At 40.1% G+C, this 16,299-nt stretch overlaps 1 protein-coding gene across 3 annotated transcripts; it reads left to right on the top strand.

The window, feature by feature from the left end:
• Window positions 1–2,610: 2,610 nt before the first annotated feature.
• Window positions 2,611–15,825, top strand: josd1 (Josephin domain containing 1). Of its 3 annotated transcripts, none has more exons than XR_014893572.1 (6): window positions 2,611–2,751; window positions 3,305–4,168; window positions 4,275–4,403; window positions 6,694–6,888; window positions 9,799–9,980; window positions 10,589–10,721. XR_014893572.1 is itself a non-coding variant. In XM_085283884.1 (5 exons), the coding sequence occupies exons 2-5, from the start codon at window positions 3,798–3,800 to the stop codon at window positions 13,312–13,314; spliced, it is 795 nt and encodes a 264-aa protein (XP_085140010.1). In that variant the 5' UTR covers window positions 2,611–2,751; window positions 3,305–3,797; the 3' UTR covers window positions 13,315–15,825. The 3 variants fall into 3 exon arrangements, 1 of the variants encoding a protein (XP_085140010.1); XR_014893573.1 differs by lacking the exon at window positions 2,611–2,751 and adding an exon at window positions 2,757–2,855; XM_085283884.1 differs by lacking the exons at window positions 9,799–9,980; window positions 10,589–10,721 and adding an exon at window positions 13,215–15,825.
• The last annotated feature ends 474 nt before the right edge of the window (window positions 15,826–16,299 follow it).

Raw genomic sequence — 16,299 nt, 5'->3', positions numbered from 1 at the left:
TTTACCTATTGTAAGTCTACATTTATTTGTATGTATTTCTTTTAAAACTGTATAACACGTACACACTTCTTGGAAATTTGTTTGCTCTTTGCTCTTGTAGCATTTCTCATTTTCATATCCTCTCTGAATACAAAATCAGCAAAGCTAAAAAGCAAGAGGAGAAGCACAAATGTTATTCCACAGTACACATGCAAATTCGAAAACAGACATTCGAAACTGACTTTTACAGTAAATGCCAAGTCATTCACCCAGCAGACAATGAGGTCTGTATTTACAGGTGAAGAACTCAGTATATTACCGTTACTAATTCACAACATAGACACCTGATCTGTGTCGCCAGACTTCATTTGTTAAAGTCAATGGTACAGTCATAGAGTTTCCAAATGAAATTGAAAAGGAACAAACCTTCCATTGCCAGTGGATTCATTATGGTGCACAGATATTTAAGACCTCAGCACTAGTTTTACTGGGACGGTGTTTGGGACATCGTTAAACAGTCCTCCAGGAACCCTAATAATCAACAAATACATTTCTTTATTTTGTACATAGGACATATATATTACTTCACAAAGATTTTATAGTATGAAACTTAAGGCTGACTTTGCCAACCCACCTTTTATGACATGGCATGGGAAAGTCCTGGAGTGTCCACGTTTTGGAAATGTTTTAAGAAAATCTTTCTACTTTATAACATATTTCAGTTCCATTTCCCCATTTTTTTTCAATTTTAAGGGATTTGTGTCAATTAAGAGTGCATGAGGCTCAGAAAAGTGTGTTTTTAGCTGGTTTAATAGCTGCTACAAAGTTGATTTCCACACGGAGGAAGCTTCAGTTGCTCACTTGGCAGCAGTGGTTGCTCATTTTCATGGATGTTGCTTATCTTGAACTGCAGCCTGAACCCACAAAGCTAAAGAAGATGTTGCGTAAAATTTGAAGTCTTTATTGTACTCAGTGCCTCTCTGTCTGTTCCTCTCCCCCTTCTTTCTTTTTTCCCTTACTCTTTTTTTACATTTCTCTAAACACAATAAACATTTTATCACAAAAAAACTTTGTTTGTTAACTCAGGGTTTCTCCTTCACACATCATTTCACTCTTCCTGCAGCACAAACTTAAAGGATTGCCCTCCGCTTTAATCAAACATTATCAGAGGAACAGATGATAAAATTCTGTAAAAATTCTGATAAAATTCTATAAAGAGTAACAAAACAACACGTATAAAGTGAAAACTGTGTTTATTGGCTATTCTCGGTGATAAGCAAATATACAAATGAACTGATCAGCTTTCTAATGGGTGTAGTGTGAGCTGCAATTCCAGCAGTTTATATGCAAATCAGGAGGAAGCATGAAAATATATATATTAAGGTGTCCTCTGCTTCACCAACTGACTATGCAAATTCTTGTGACAATGCAACACACTGTCTGCGCTGCTTTTACGTTAGAGAGGGCGTCCTTTGGTGGGGTTTTTGAGGTACAGTTGAACTGGTATGTGTTTAACATCATAAATGTTGGTTTGACGCCTGGTGCTTGGTGGTGACTGCGAAAGAGTAGCTTCAAATCAAAATGCTAAATTAAGAGAGAAAACTCCTGTGTCCCTCTAAATGTCAGTAAAATAAATAAAGGGGTGAGACAGTTCTCTCACTTTTCTTTAATGAAGGACAACACAAGAAGGCCATCATGTTAAGACTGCTTCAGAGGCAGTGTTGTGTTTCACATCAATTGTTTCCTGTTAATTTGTTGCACATATTGCATATACTTTTTATCAAGTTTTTGTAACATCTTGATGCATGCTTGATCATCCCGGTAAGGAATTCCCAAAAAGATGATTCTGTTCATCTGGACAGCGTTTTCAGTGGGAGAAACGTTTCGTCGCTCATTCATTTTACTTCTTCAGTCTCAGCTGACTGCAAGTTTTCCCCAGCCAGTGATCAAGGAACTGACCTCACAGCCCATTGTTCATTCAGTGGTGCTAGTTGCAGTCATTGTGAAAAGGTACTGTTTATAAGGTTGGGGGAAACTGCAGTCAGCTGAGACGTTTCTCCCACTGAAAACGCTACATCCAGATGAACAGAATCAACCTCTTGGGAAGATTTTGTACCAAAAACAAATTTCAAACTTAGCCGTCCTATTAATTTGCTCAACCAGTGAACAATGACATAGGCATATGGCATTAGTTTGTTTAACTGAAATACTTTTTTTTTCTTTTAAGTTCCCACCAAGTGGAAAATATCTAACTTTTAAGCAGCTTAAGTATTTACAGACTGGCAAATTTTATGTTGTGAGACTAAATCAAAAATGACAAAGCTAAACAATAAGCTAAAGGAGGCTAAAGCAGTCCTCATTTGTATGACCCATTCATGAAGTAAAGTTTAAGAGTTGGAACTGCTTTAAGAAGACAGCAGGTGATGTTTCCTATGGTAAAACATATTTTCATACGTATTTAAACCCTTTGTGCAGCAGTATTGTGATGAAAAGCGCACTACAGGTGAGAACAAAGTGGGAAAGGTAGGCTTTGGCAGTCTCGGGGGAGGATCTGCTCCAGTCTACTGACGCAGGCGGTGACAGCAATATGGAGCCAGGGAGGCGCTACTGCGCATGTCCGCGACTGCACGGACGGAGAAAGAGACAGGAGAGAGCCACAACAGGAAAAAAGTGGCAAAGACAAAGGTCTGAGCACCCTTTAGGGGGAAAAGGACAGAGGAGACTCGGGTTTTAGACCGGTTTACGGCAGCCCAGCTGTGACACCAGCGGCAGGTAACGGGCGGGGAAGTGGTCGGCGAGAGAAAATGAAGTTATAAATCATAAAAGGAGGCGTTGTGGTTGTGTTTGCTGGAGACACGGAGTCACGTAGAGCAGCAGTAAGAACAACGCCAGATATCTGCTAACACGGATTAAAACCTTCTTTTCCTGCTATTAGGGGAATATATTTGCTATGTCTCCTTAACGCTGTGTAAGCTTCACATTAACGTGTAGCTCTTGTCAAATGTTGCTAGCTCAGTGAACAGCTTGCTTCCTCTATCCAGTTCAAAGCTGCTCGAAATGTTTACCTTCCCTTCATTTGAGCTCTGCTGACCAACTGAAGCTCTAAATAATGTAACAGCGTATTCAGTGGTGCTTCACCGTGTTGTTTAGGCCGATTTGGCAGCTATTCTTTAACCAACCATATCCGAGGTGTGATTTGGGGACTTGTGTTATTATGTGTAATAGCTAAATTATGAGGAAAAACACGTGACCTTCCTTTCCTTTTTAATACAGTGTGTTTATTTTTTGCATTTCAGTTGCTTATTGACTGTATTTTTCTCCACAGTGTGTGACTCCTCTGTTCCTGTGGAACTGTAGCTTTGCCGTCAGCAAGTCTTGGAGGATGGAAAGACCTGCTAAGCTATAGGCTTTAGATGGAAAGAGCTGTCAGCACATAGAGGATGGAGGAAGTGGAAAACGCAAAGAGTGACGGCACTATGATTGATGACACCGCTGTGCTTTTGGAGGACTAGTCTGTCATTTTGGAGTATCTAGAGTATCTTTGCTGGTTATACTTGGTCACTCATAGCGATCTTTCTGCACATCTGTCCTTTAGTGGGAAAGAGACAGAAAGAAGGTTTTGCGGTGTTTGAGAGCCACAGGTCTCATTTACCCTCCCTCCAGATACAAGCTCCTCTCTTCCAAGTGGCTGAGAGGTTATCACGCAAATGGTTGTCATGATGTTCATGTAGTGTCCTGACATTAGTAGTTGTGGAGCTGAAGGAGGTACCGGTGGAGGTGGGGGCGGCGACAGCGCTGGCGGTGGTGAACATCCAGGGATGGGAAGTGCTCCGTATCCAGCCGGTGAGTGGAAGGGGAAGGGGCGAGGCAGCCTGCAGGAGCTGGGGTGCATGCCCTGGAAGGTCAGCAAACAGAAAGGTGGTGGAGGAAGTGGAGGGGGAGGAGGAGGGGAGGCGGTGGTGGGAGCAGAGGAGAAGAGGTCCAGGGATCCCAGGGAAACTCAGCAGCAAGATCTCTCATCGTCCTCTTCTTCACTCACCTCGCCAGCTCCTCCCCAAGCTTCTTTGGTGCCTCCGGCCATTTATCACGAAAAGCAACGGCGGGAGCTGTGTGCCCTGCACGCACTCAATAACGTCTTCCAGGATGGGACAGCCTTCAGCCGAGACACCCTGCAGGAGATCTACCAGAGGTGAGACAGTATGTGGATTAAAAGTGTTAAGGTGTGCATAAAATGTTTCGTAAATACAATCTGACTAAGTGATCTGTGGACGATCCCTTTTGTCGACTTGTTGCAGGCTCTCTCCCAGCACTATGGTGACGCCTCACAAAAAGAGCATGCTGGGAAACGGGAACTATGACGTCAATGTCATTATGGCAGCCCTGCAGACCCGAGGGTTTGAGGCAGTTTGGTGGGATAAAAGAAGGTATGTAGGAGTAGCAACAAAAGAAGCCTTAGCATGGATAAATCATATTTAATCTAGTAGAAGTATTGATTTAATAGATTTATTTCCATTTGCTTACGTTGTAACTGCAATTTGCCTCATGACTTCTACCCCTGATTGTTTCCCAAAATAGTCAATGTTAGGCTGAGGAAACCCAAACCAAAGAAAAGCAATCAGTCTATTGTTGCTTATCTGTACTTGTTTACACTTGTTCCTCTCTTATCTCGCTAGAGTGCACATATATTGTCAATACTAAAAAGGAGGCACCCCTTGTTTTCATCTGCACCTCAGCCACCTCATCAGCAGGGTCCTGAGTGATCCCTGTGATTAGTCAGTGCTTCCTGTGGTTGATAAAGTTTGAGTCGGTTTTATCAGCATTCCTTCTTCCTTCATTATCAGTCTTACATGACTGTTGACAGCAGCACCAAACACAGACTTGCTATATCGATAAAACCCATTCCTGTTTTTCTCTTTTTGAGCTCTGCAGATGCGCGCTGTTGTTGTTTGGCATAACACAGTGGAGATTCACCTCTTTTTTCCATGTAACTAAGGCTTTACATGCTTACATGTTGTAAACATTCGGTTGCTGGCACGTTAACTGGAGACTGAGGCGAGAAAACAACGCGATGAATGGACTAGCACTTAAGCGCTCTCTCATTTTGGATTTCTCGACAAGAGAAGACATGACTTCTTTTTATTCTTTGGTTATGTTTATGAAGTTCCTGTGACCTGAGGCTGTTTTTATAACTCTACTCACAGGGGATTTTTGATGCGGTAAACACTTGCAGCCAAGATATTTTTAAGTATTTGGACCACGGTGAAAAAAGTGTGCTTAAAAGCTCCAACCCACAACTGGAGTATTTATAAATATCATTTATTTTTGGAAGGGAGCAAAATAATAAGGTCACTTATGAGAGGACAAGTGATTGATAAGACAAGGAAATCTGGTGCCCTGATCCACAGAGCAGGTTAAAAAAACCTCTTGAGGTTTTTTCTAGCAGTTCAGCATGTGTAATAAAAAAAAAGGTACCAGCATTGGGTAAAGAAAACGCAGAGCCTTCGTTTTAATCCAGAAATGTGAATGTCCCTCAACGAGAACCCTCACCAGACAGCCTCAGAGATGACTTATTGTCCACAGAATCACAGATGAAAAGATCAATTCTATAAGCACTCAGGTTAAATAGAACAAATACTAAGCTAACATATCAGTGGGATTATAATATTTGTAAACTTCTTAAATTAATACATTTCAGTATGTGCTCAGAGTTTGTTGAAGAAAACCTGCCAGCGGTCTCAGAGTCTGTTACTCCAATAATAGACCCCGAGTTTAAGTTAGCTCTCTTTCTGGAGCAGAAAACCCACAAACTCTGAGTTTTTATTAAATCTGATTGGTTGATCGTTGTCCTCGTGTAGTATTATCATCAGTGTACAGTCAACTGTGTTTAGAAGTGTGCTCTGATACTGGAGCGTAGGTGTGGCAGGCATTCAAGCACTAAAACTTCACAGTCTCCACTTCAGTCTTCGTTTGCCAGTTAATGACAGTTTTGAATTTTGACAGATGCAAAGTTTGCAACACATGTCGCTACACAAACTGCACAAAGGTCAGCGCAGTTGAGTTACACAGTGTTCGTTACAGTCATCAATGGGAACTGATAAAAAATCAAGAGTGCTTTGCAGTGCCGTAAGCATGTGTGCCATATAACCTGTTTGTTTCATTTGAAAATGGATACGCCTTCCTGGTTTGTTTAAACTTCTGGCTGCAAGAATGCTTCTCTCTGGTATTCTACGCAGTCTCTTGCGATGTCCTGTACATAGCTGAATAGCTTTGCTTGTGATTGTTACTGCGGATGGTTTATCACAGGGTTTTTTTTTCTCGACTTCCTGACTTAGAATGGACCTTTGTGTTGTGACTACACTTGTAAGTGCATTTTATCTGAACATAGCTGAAAGTTTCAATGTAAAAATAAATATATATATATATTGCTCAAGTAAATGCAAGCCCAAATAATGACAGGTAACAAAAATGCTGTATGGCTGGAGAGCAGTAGGCCCGGGTTCGAGTCCGACCCGCAGCCCTTTGTCTTCCTCTCTCTCAATCCCCACTTTCCTTTCAATCTACACTGTCTCCATCCAATAAAGGCCAAAAAAAAAAATCTTTAAAAAAAGTAAATACAAATATTTTCAAATAGTCATGTAATATATATGTATTATTAGTGTTACTAATATTGTTGTTGTTGTTATTGTTATTATTAAAAATATATATTTTTTTTAGGGATGTTGGCAATATTGAACTGTCCAACGTGGAGGGCTTCATCCTGAACGTACCGTCCAATCTGCGCTGGGGGCCCCTCCGGTTGCCGCTTAAGCGCCAGCACTGGATAGGCGTCAGAGAGGTGGGAGGAGTCTACTACAACTTGGACTCCAAGCTACGTAGCCCTCAACCAATTGGCAATCCGGATGAGCTCAGGTGAGAGGGATGGGGAGTGTGTGCATGTGTAGCAGCAGCAGCTGTGTTGTTTTATAATTTTGTTGTCATGAAGTTTTAAAAACTAATAGATGTGCCAGTGGAGAGGATCTAGCTGAGAAATGTACAGTTAGCTCCATGTTAGAAGTAAGTGTGAAGCCTTGATGATGCTCTGCATGTACATGGACAACTAATGCATCACAGCTGAGTAGTTATTCCTGTTGAAGTTCTTTGAAGTCTGCTGCCTGGGGTGCATGCATAGTTATTGCATTGTAATGTAAAATCTGTAGACGATAGAGGCACGCGGACAGCCGCACGGACCATCAAGCTCATCATCTCATGACGAAATGTACCTCATAACGATTCTAGATGACTCGAGGATCTGTAAAGGCCCAAGACAGCCATGTTGATCCACAAAAATGTTCTAGCCATCTATTATAGTGATAAAACCTCATGCTACTTACTTAGAATGACCTAACTTTACCATATAGTCTTAATGTTTTATTACATATGTCCTGAAATGAATGAGTGAGATTATAAACTCATCAGAAAGTGTAGACAGAGGTCAGGGCAGAGGGCTGTGTCTTGTAGACCAGTGTTTCCCAAGAAATGATCAGGTGTGCTGTGGAAGATAATCTGGTTCCACCTGATTAGTACTCTAAGCCAGCGGTCCCCAACCTTTTTTGCGCCACGGACCGGTTTCTGCCCGACAATATTTTCACGGACCGGCCTTTAGGGTGTCGCGGATAAATACAACAAAATAAAACTAGTACCGGTACCGAAAAAAAGAAGATTTATTCATAACACACGTGAAAAGACCCAGGAAAATCGAGTTAACGATAAAAACGATAACAAAATAACGCTGAAAACCCTGAAAACCATACATTTCACACCTGAGCCTCAACTCTCGTGGCCCGGTACCAAACGACTCACGGACCGGTACCGGTCCGAGGCCCGGGGGTTGGGGACCGCTGCTCAAAGCGATCGGGCAGAACAGGTACATTCTCTTCCACTAGAGGGCAGTACAACTTCCTGCTCTAATTAAATGGGCTGCCAACTGCCAGTAAAACAGAAGAAAATAAAGAAGAAATGACATAATAGTCATGTGAGATAATGCAGCGTGAAATAGCAATAGATAAATATTTTAAAAGAAAACATAGTCAATATGACCTGCGTCCTGGAGAAAATTCCAGCCCAGATGAAGGCCCTAGCATGAGTAGTGGTCAGAAGAAAGCAAAAAAGGTATACTGGGGACAAACCGAACCATTCCGCTATACCTGGTGCACGCGTTGCAGAATCTTCTCTCCCCTAAGCAATAAAAATAAAGAGCCCTGCTACTAAGAAGAGGTACAAATAACTAACTAATAAACAACTTAAAATGGGTTGTTGTACACCCACTTTTACCTGATATATTTGATATGTTATTGATATGTATATATCAATAACAAATATTTATATATATTATACATTTAACCAAACAAGTTTTCCTTGTTGGCTGCTTTAATGTTTTTTGGGGTTTTTCACTGATCATACCGAGGCTGACTCTAAGCTCTGGATAGCTTTCACTTTAATCACTTTTCCTTTGTTAGCTTCTTTAAAATGTCCATGTTCAGCTGGTCAAGGGTAATTCAAGTGTTTGATTAGGTTTGTTGTTACGAGCAGTCTCGTGGTGGGCACACCGTGGTTTACTCTGACAAACTTGGTGACATTGCCCATTCTATACACATACTAACAAAGTCAAATCAAGGTCAGCTTTATTGTTGAAGACCATATGTAGAGTTATACACAGGAATTTGAAATCGCAATGCTCCCATGGCCCTCAGTGTACACAGTAAATATAAAGTTAAAAAAGAACATGTTAGCATGTGGTTGTAAATGTGCAAAAGACTATTTGCCTGAGCCTCTATGTGCAAGTTGAGCATGCATGGAAAAGACACGGTTTAATCAGACATACACTACCAGTCAAACGTTTTAGAATTGAAAATTATGCAGTTTAATGTCTCATTGCACTCTAAGATGAAAGCATAGTAGAAATAAGCAATTGGAGTAAAAAAAAAAAAATCATGGAATCAATTTATAGACCAAAATGTATTCTAAACTTTTGACTCATCAAAGTAGCCACCATTGGCAGATATAACAGCTGAACACACCCGTGGCATTCTTTCTACAATAGAAATTAAATATTCTTCAAAAAGTTCTTACAATATCTGTTGCAGAAGTTCCCATAAATGTGTGGCAGTAGGTTGCTTTGCTTTCACTCTTCTGTCCAGTTCATCCCAAACCAGCTTGATGGGCTTTAAGTCTGGAGACTGTGCTGGCCACTCCATGTTTTCAAGCTTACCGTCTTGCTCTTTTTTCCTGAGGTAGCTCTGGTATAGCTTGGACTTATGTTTTGGGTCATCATCTTGCTGTAGGATGAACCCCTGACCAGAGGGTACTGCATGGCGCTGTGGTAACACCCTTTGTACAAGTCACCGACACTGGGTCCAGCAAAACAGCTCCAGACCATCACACTTCCTCTTCCATGTTTGACAGTTGTCCTTTCGCCTACTTGATGCCGTACAAATATCTTGTGTGATGATTTCAAATTTTGATCCAGTCCATAATACCATCTTCCAGTCTTCAGTGGTCCATTATGGGCAGAAATCTGTGCCATCAGAAACTGAATTTGAATAAGTTAAATTTGAATTTGAATTGCTCAGATTGAATCTGAATTGTAACTTGAATAAATGCTTTTGAAAACCGAATTTGAATTAGTCTAATTTGAAATTGAATTTATGGTTTGAAAATGATCATCACTAAATTGAAATTGAATTTTATATTTTGAAAATGAATTGATTTGCTTTGAAACTGCATTTTATCCTTTAAAAATTCAGCTCTCGAATAATTTCAGTTTCACTTCTCACCATTCAGTTTCAGTTCCAAAATTCAGTTTTTTGGAACTTACATCCGGTTCCGGTTCAAGCGCAGATTAATAGAACTACGTTTTACTGGCGGACCGAAAGTGTTACTGACGGGAATCTACAGCGTCTTGAGCTGAATTAAGACTTCAGAAGTCATTCGTCATGTCGAGTGACCAGCGGATGAACTCTCAGGTTGGTAATAAATGTACTACATGTATAAGAACAAGCGTCATGTTAACAAATGATAGCCGTACGGTAACTTTTATGCTTATTGTAGCTGCTAGCTAAAAACGCTAATTTAGCATAGTTTGCCCTGAATTCAGCTTTGACAACAAATATGATCGACTGTTTCTAGTAGAATTCCAAAGTTGTCATCTTGGACCCTCTCAGAGTACCCCCTCTGTATGCTTGCAGAGACCCCTACAGTAGGGAAACATGCAAAACGGTGTCCAAACCTTTTGTATTTTAGCTTTATTTATGTCTTACACAGCATCCCAACTCTTTAGCTAACTTAATAACTTTAGCTAAAGTGAATAGGTAGCCTAATTCATTAGTGCAGCATTACTGGATCACCTCTGTTTGAAGTGATATAATATGATATACAACTATCACTGAAACAGCAAACTTTGTAAATAAGCAAACAACACTTCTCATTCTCTAAACGTTTGGCCACAGCTGTAGATTACACTATCAGTGCTTGTTCACTCTTAACAATAATTACATTTCTAAATTTACTTTGTGCATTTACAGGTAAACAATATCTAATATTTTATCTAAATGACTTCTTTGTCTTTGAAAAGGGTGAAGAGCCTGAGGCTGGTGACAGTCCAGTTCTACTCTAAGTACATCCTTACAGTGGCTCACAGGACAAGGCCACATTCCTGTCCTGCCAGAAGAGAAGAGAAACTTCAGAGTCTTCATGCAGTTCAACCCGGTCTCAAACTCCAGTCCTCGAGGGCCAGTGTCATGCAACTTTTCCATGCCCTCGAGGACTGGAGTTTGAAACCCCTGCCGTATGGTGTTTATGCTGTTTTCTACCCCACAGTTACAGCATGTCTGACTGCCTGTTCAGCATATGCAAAAATATGAGTTTAAGCATGTGATGACTAAGGCCTTCCATTATGGTGTTTGTCATCACATGTCACAGACATCTGGATGATCATTTGGAATAAACAAAAAACTAAAAACTTGTTACTTCATCTTATCTTTATTATTGTTCTTATTTTACATTGTTAGGCATTAGGTTTATTTGTAGTAGTCCTTTCCAACTTCTTTCCCTCTTCCATGTTACTGTGGCAGCTTGTCAGCATCTATTTGGGGTTGGGAGTGGAACAGAAAGTAAGGAAATCCAAAGTGCCATTAAAACCAGGAGAGGTTCTTATATTTCAGAAGAAGGGATTAATTCAAAAGACCTCAATGCCATATTTTATTTAGGAACCCTAGAGAGCACTTTGCAAAATAACACATTCTTATAATTTCACCCTCAGATGAGCCAAGCTACGACTGTCAGGGAAGGTGATGTAGGTACAGAGCATATGAGAGTGGTTAAGTTTGTCTCTTGTCTAGATGAAGGCACAAGAGGGATGGATTGCAAGGCGTAGAGATTCAGTATCTTCAGTCTTCAGTGGACACTCCATTTCTGGCACAAAACACCTGTAAAAGATGGTCGATTTAGGAGGTGACCCGACAACTTCAGCCTGTCGAACATATTAATGGAGCAGTATGTTTAAAAAAAAAAATTAATTAAGTAGAATTATTATGGTAGTTAAACACAGTGAAAGTTGTATATCATATTATATCACTTCAAACAGAGGTGATCCAGTAATGCTGCACTAATGAATTAGACTAACTTCACTTTAGCTAAAGTTATTAAGTTAGCTAAAGAGTTGGGATGCTGTGTAAGACATAAATAAAGCTAAAATACAAAGGTTTGGACACCGTTTTGCATGTTTCCCTACTGTAGGGGTCTCTGCAAGCATACAGAGGGGGCACTCTGAGAGGGTCCAAGATGACAACTTTGGAATTCTACTAGAAACAGTCGATCATATTTGTTGTCAAAGCTGAATTCAGGGCAAACTACGCTAAATTAGCGTTTTTAGCTAGCAGCTACAATAAGCATAAAAGTTACCGTACGGCTATCATTTGTTAACATGACGCTTGTTCTTATACATGTAGTACATTTATTACCAACCTGAGAGTTCATCCGCTGGTCACTCGACATGACGAATGACTTCTGAAGTCTTAATTCAGCTCAAGACGCTGTAGATTCCCATCAGTAACACTTTCGGTCCGCTAGTAAAACGTAGTTCTATTAATCTGCGCTTGAACCGGAACCGGATGTAAGTTCCAAAAAACTGAATTTTGGAACTGAAATTGAATTGTAGAACTGAAACTGAATGGTGAGAAGTGAAACTGAAATTATTCGAGAGCTGAATTTTTAAAGGATAAAATGCAGTTTCAAAGCAAATCAATTCATTTTCAAAATATAAAATTCAATTTCAATTTAGTGATGATCATTTTCAAACCATAAATTCAATTTCAAATTAGACTAATTCAAATTCGGTTTTCAAAAGCATTTATTCAAGTTACAATTCAGATTCAATCTGAGCAATTCAAATTCAAATTTAACTTATTCAAATTCAGTTTCTGATGGCACAGATTTCTGCCCATAGTCCATTGGCAATGTTTCATGGCCAGGCAAACCTCTTTGTCTTATTCTGACGTCTTAACTATATTTTTCTTGCTGCAACTTGTCCGCTCGAAGTCTCCTCATCACAGTTCAGACTGAGACTTGCTTACTACGACCACTATTAAGCTGTGCTTGAAGCTGTTGTCCTCTGAGCCGCCTATCACGCAAGCTGTTAACTCTCAGAAACTTGTCGTCTGATTCAGGTGTGGCTTTGGGTGCGCCAGACATCTTCCATTATTAATTGCCTTTTTCTCACCATTTTTGTAGCAACACACTATTTTATGCAGCGCAATACTGTTCAACCGATGCTCAAGAGGGTATGGATCCAGTGTGTTCCAGTGTTTATGTAGACAGAGGGTTGGAACACCAGGTTTCAAGGCTTGATAAACCTCCGTTGCTGCAGAACAGTTTAAATTGTTAACCCATTTTATGTTCCATGAAAAAGGCCTTTTAGTATAATTCATTTAAGAAAAATTGCATTATTTCTTTAGTTTTGGGTAACCTTTACTTTTTTTTAACCTCTGGCAGTTCATTTCAAGCTATTCACTGAACCTGAACAACTTGAATTACAACTTGTATTGTGGTTTACAACTTGTTCTGCTGGGCTAAAAAATAATTCATTGAAGCTTTACATCAGCGTACACCTTGTTAATTTTGTTGTTGTTGTTTCACTTTAATCACTTTCACTTTAATTTAAAAAAATGTCATTCTTTGTTTGATTTTTATCACATTCTCAGGAAGTTTCTCCACCAGCAGCTACGAGGGAAGAACTGTGAACTCCTGCTAGTCGTCTCAGAGGAAGTGGAGGCGCACCAGACATGGCGATCTGATGGCTAAGGGTTTAACCAGCCTACCACAGCTCTAACTGGGCCAGCAGTCCAATCGCAGAATAAACGGAAGAGGAACTAGCATTGTTGTGCTCAGCCAAACCCCTTTGATGCACACTTGCAGATATATATCTACTACACACACACACACCTTTTTTGGAGGTTTTGTTTACACAGCCATTGCTGGACAATTATCTGGCGAGATACAATGCAATGAAGGAAGCAAACACTTTACATACAGGGAGAATCAAAGAATCACAGCTCTTTCTCACGACACAGCTAAGACTTCTGAAGTGTTATCCTGTTTCTGCTATTCTTGTGGATTTTTTTTATATTGATGCATATTTTCAATGTCAGTTTTGATCTTTTGATTTTGTTTTTTTCCCTTTTTACTTTTCTAGTTTCCAAAGTCATTCGAGTTCAGGCTTTATGAAAACTGCTATGTTCATGTGCCTGTCTCCTTCAGTGATCCTCCCCGCTTCTGTCATGACGTTCACTGATGTGTCTTTGTGTTTGTGTCCTTCCCTTCGTGTTGTAAAGCTCTCTTTCTCTTTGTCCGTATCACTTTCACCAAAGCGTGCCCTTCGTTGCCTCAGCGTGACTCCATCTCTGTCTTTTTCACGTCACTGGTAAGAATCGGTGAGTGATCACGTTGCCAACTTTGTATACTTCAACACCTCCCAAACATTTCTGGCACAGACAGAGCCTTTGCTGCGGAGGCTCTGCCAACACAACACTTTTATATGGCAACAAAGCAATGCAACAGCACCCTGGCCAAGTAGACCCTCTAGTGGATGTTCGCCTAATTTTCAGTCAAGCAAGACATACCATCATCACCTATCCAGTTTTTCTGAAGTCTCAAACTTCTTATAGCATGCCTTGATTAAGAAGCCAATGCCCCATGACTGTTTTTTCCTTTTAAATCAATCATTAATCATAATGGGTCCAGCTTTAATTTAGCTTAAACACTGGTCAGCACAAGAGTCATCAACCTTCAGTTTGTCCATTTTCCCTAAAAAAAACCCAAATCACATTTATATAAGCTCCCAAAGTTAGAGTATCACTGCAACAGAGTTAAGTTTGCATATCTGAAAAGGTGGTGTTTACCTTTAGCAGGATTCTTTTACATATAATAATCAATTTAGTGTGACATTTCAAATGTAAGTCTAAAGGATAGATAAAAGTGTACCAGCAAAGCCTGTTCCATATTACAAAATGAAAAAACTTCACCATATTTTGTAGAGGCCGATTTGTTCCTGATGGGTTGCTTTTTTATGTATATGTATTCTACATATACATATACAGCATATAAATACATGTGTCAAATTAGAGGAGGAATTGCTTTTGTTGTTAATTCAGATCTGCTGAGGTGCAATATGGCATTGTATTAAAGGCAAAAGAATGGGAGTGTGTAAAACTCTGTAATGTCGCCAGCTAACGAGAGATCATGCATATGAGGAAATAATTTTGTTTCCCTCCATCACCGACTTCTACTCAGAGCCACCAACATTTGTTATACGTCTTCAAAGTGATCTTTCACGCAGATGACACAACAGTTATCAACCCACTGTAGCCCCCACCCTACCTCTTACTTTGGCTTGCGAGTGTCCCCACCACAGCAGTCCTCAGTAGCACTGGAGCTCAGCCTATGCAGAGATTCTCCTTCTCTGTATCCTCTCATAAATATCCTGCCAAAATACAGCTCTGAGAGAATGTCAACGATTGTCCCACCAAGTCTTACGCAGCTGCTTCTGTTGCGTGAAGTTTCAATCTGTGGAAGATTTTGTTGGTGGCTTAGGGGAAATGAAACTTAAAAAAAAGCTTGAAGATCTTTAGGAGGTGTCAGGTAAAGAAAGTGTAAGTCGGAAAGTGTCCCAAATTTCCAGCCTTTACGCGTGCTGTGGGAAAGTGTAGTGAAATGAGCCTAATGAGAGATTCTGCTGTTGTAGCTTTTCGTATTTATCAACTGTTAAAACTGTTTGCTACTATAAATGTATTGTCTGTTGACGACAATATTGGCCTTAACTTGTTTACATTGAAAGAAACATATAGATATACGTTGCTCTGAAATATTGACGGGGGGGCTGTGCAGTTTGGCGCCACTTCAGGAGGTTAATTCCAAAGCACCGACGAGAAATCCAGTAAGCAAAGAAACTAATCTGTAATGATATTTTCAGTTTTGCCGCCAAGGACTTTATGTTCTATTCAAACGTTTGAAATGACTTTTATAGGAAAAAAGATTACTTTATTTTAATGGTGCATGTCTTATTTTAGAGTGACTCCAGCGCAGGCTGTTGGCCATCACCACCTCGTTATATCCAAGCCGAGCAATCGTCAGTAATTTGTGGAGAGTTTTCAGCCCAATCACGTCGTGACTAGTGTGGCACATTTGCACTCAGCATTTGCCTTTTTCTTCTTTTTTTTTGCCATGACAATCCATTTAGCCCTTCCTATTAAAGGACCCTGATTGTCACTGTAATTTTCTTTTCAATAGAAATAAAATGCTTATATTGGCACTTTATGTATAAGCTGGTGTGTGGGTGTATTAAATGGGTGTCTATTTGCTTTCAAAGGGTCATTGTTGGGTTACATGTAGATTATAATGTTGCTATTCTGAGCCTCAGTGAGTGTGTGGAAAGTATGTCTCACTTTTACAATGACATGTTGCCCTTTAGAACATTTGTTCATTTCACAGGGAAATTGTGGTGCGTCAGAGAATGTAAGCCTTCATACCTTATATATTCATCATACTTCAAGTGAAATATTTCAAATCTTTTTTCCCCCCCAACTTGATGATCTTCATGTAAGCTCATGAAAATCAGAAATCCAGTTTTTCCGACTATTTTTCTCTTGAAAAGTTTGTTCACTTCTACTCAGTTTTTTGTTTGGACTCCTTTACCAAGAACTGCTGCATTAGTGCATCGTGGCTCTGCTGAGGTGTTATTGAAGCCCAGGTGGCTTTGACCCTGTAGATGAATTCTCTACAGGGTTCAGG

This window comes from Mchenga conophoros, linkage group LG8, assembly GCF_057382185.1.
Source record: "Mchenga conophoros isolate Kocher_MC1m ecotype Shallow Benthic linkage group LG8, M_conophoros_male_GT1.1, whole genome shotgun sequence".
Taxonomy (NCBI): domain Eukaryota; kingdom Metazoa; phylum Chordata; class Actinopteri; order Cichliformes; family Cichlidae; genus Mchenga; species Mchenga conophoros.
Note: the sequence above shows the minus strand (reverse complement) of the source record. Positions and strands in the feature narration are given on the sequence as shown.

Bases quoted from the DNA above. Each gene is read 5' to 3' on its own strand.
- josd1 (XM_085283884.1), top strand. From the start codon at position 3,798: ATGGGAAGTGCTCCGTATCCAGCCGGTGAGTGGAAGGGGAAGGGGCGA. The intron at 4,169-4,274 runs GTGAGACAGTAT...GACTTGTTGCAG, and splicing joins CTGCAGGAGATCTACCAGAG to GCTCTCTCCCAGCACTATGG. The intron at 6,889-13,214 runs GTGAGAGGGATG...TCACATTCTCAG, and splicing joins GGCAATCCGGATGAGCTCAG to GAAGTTTCTCCACCAGCAGC.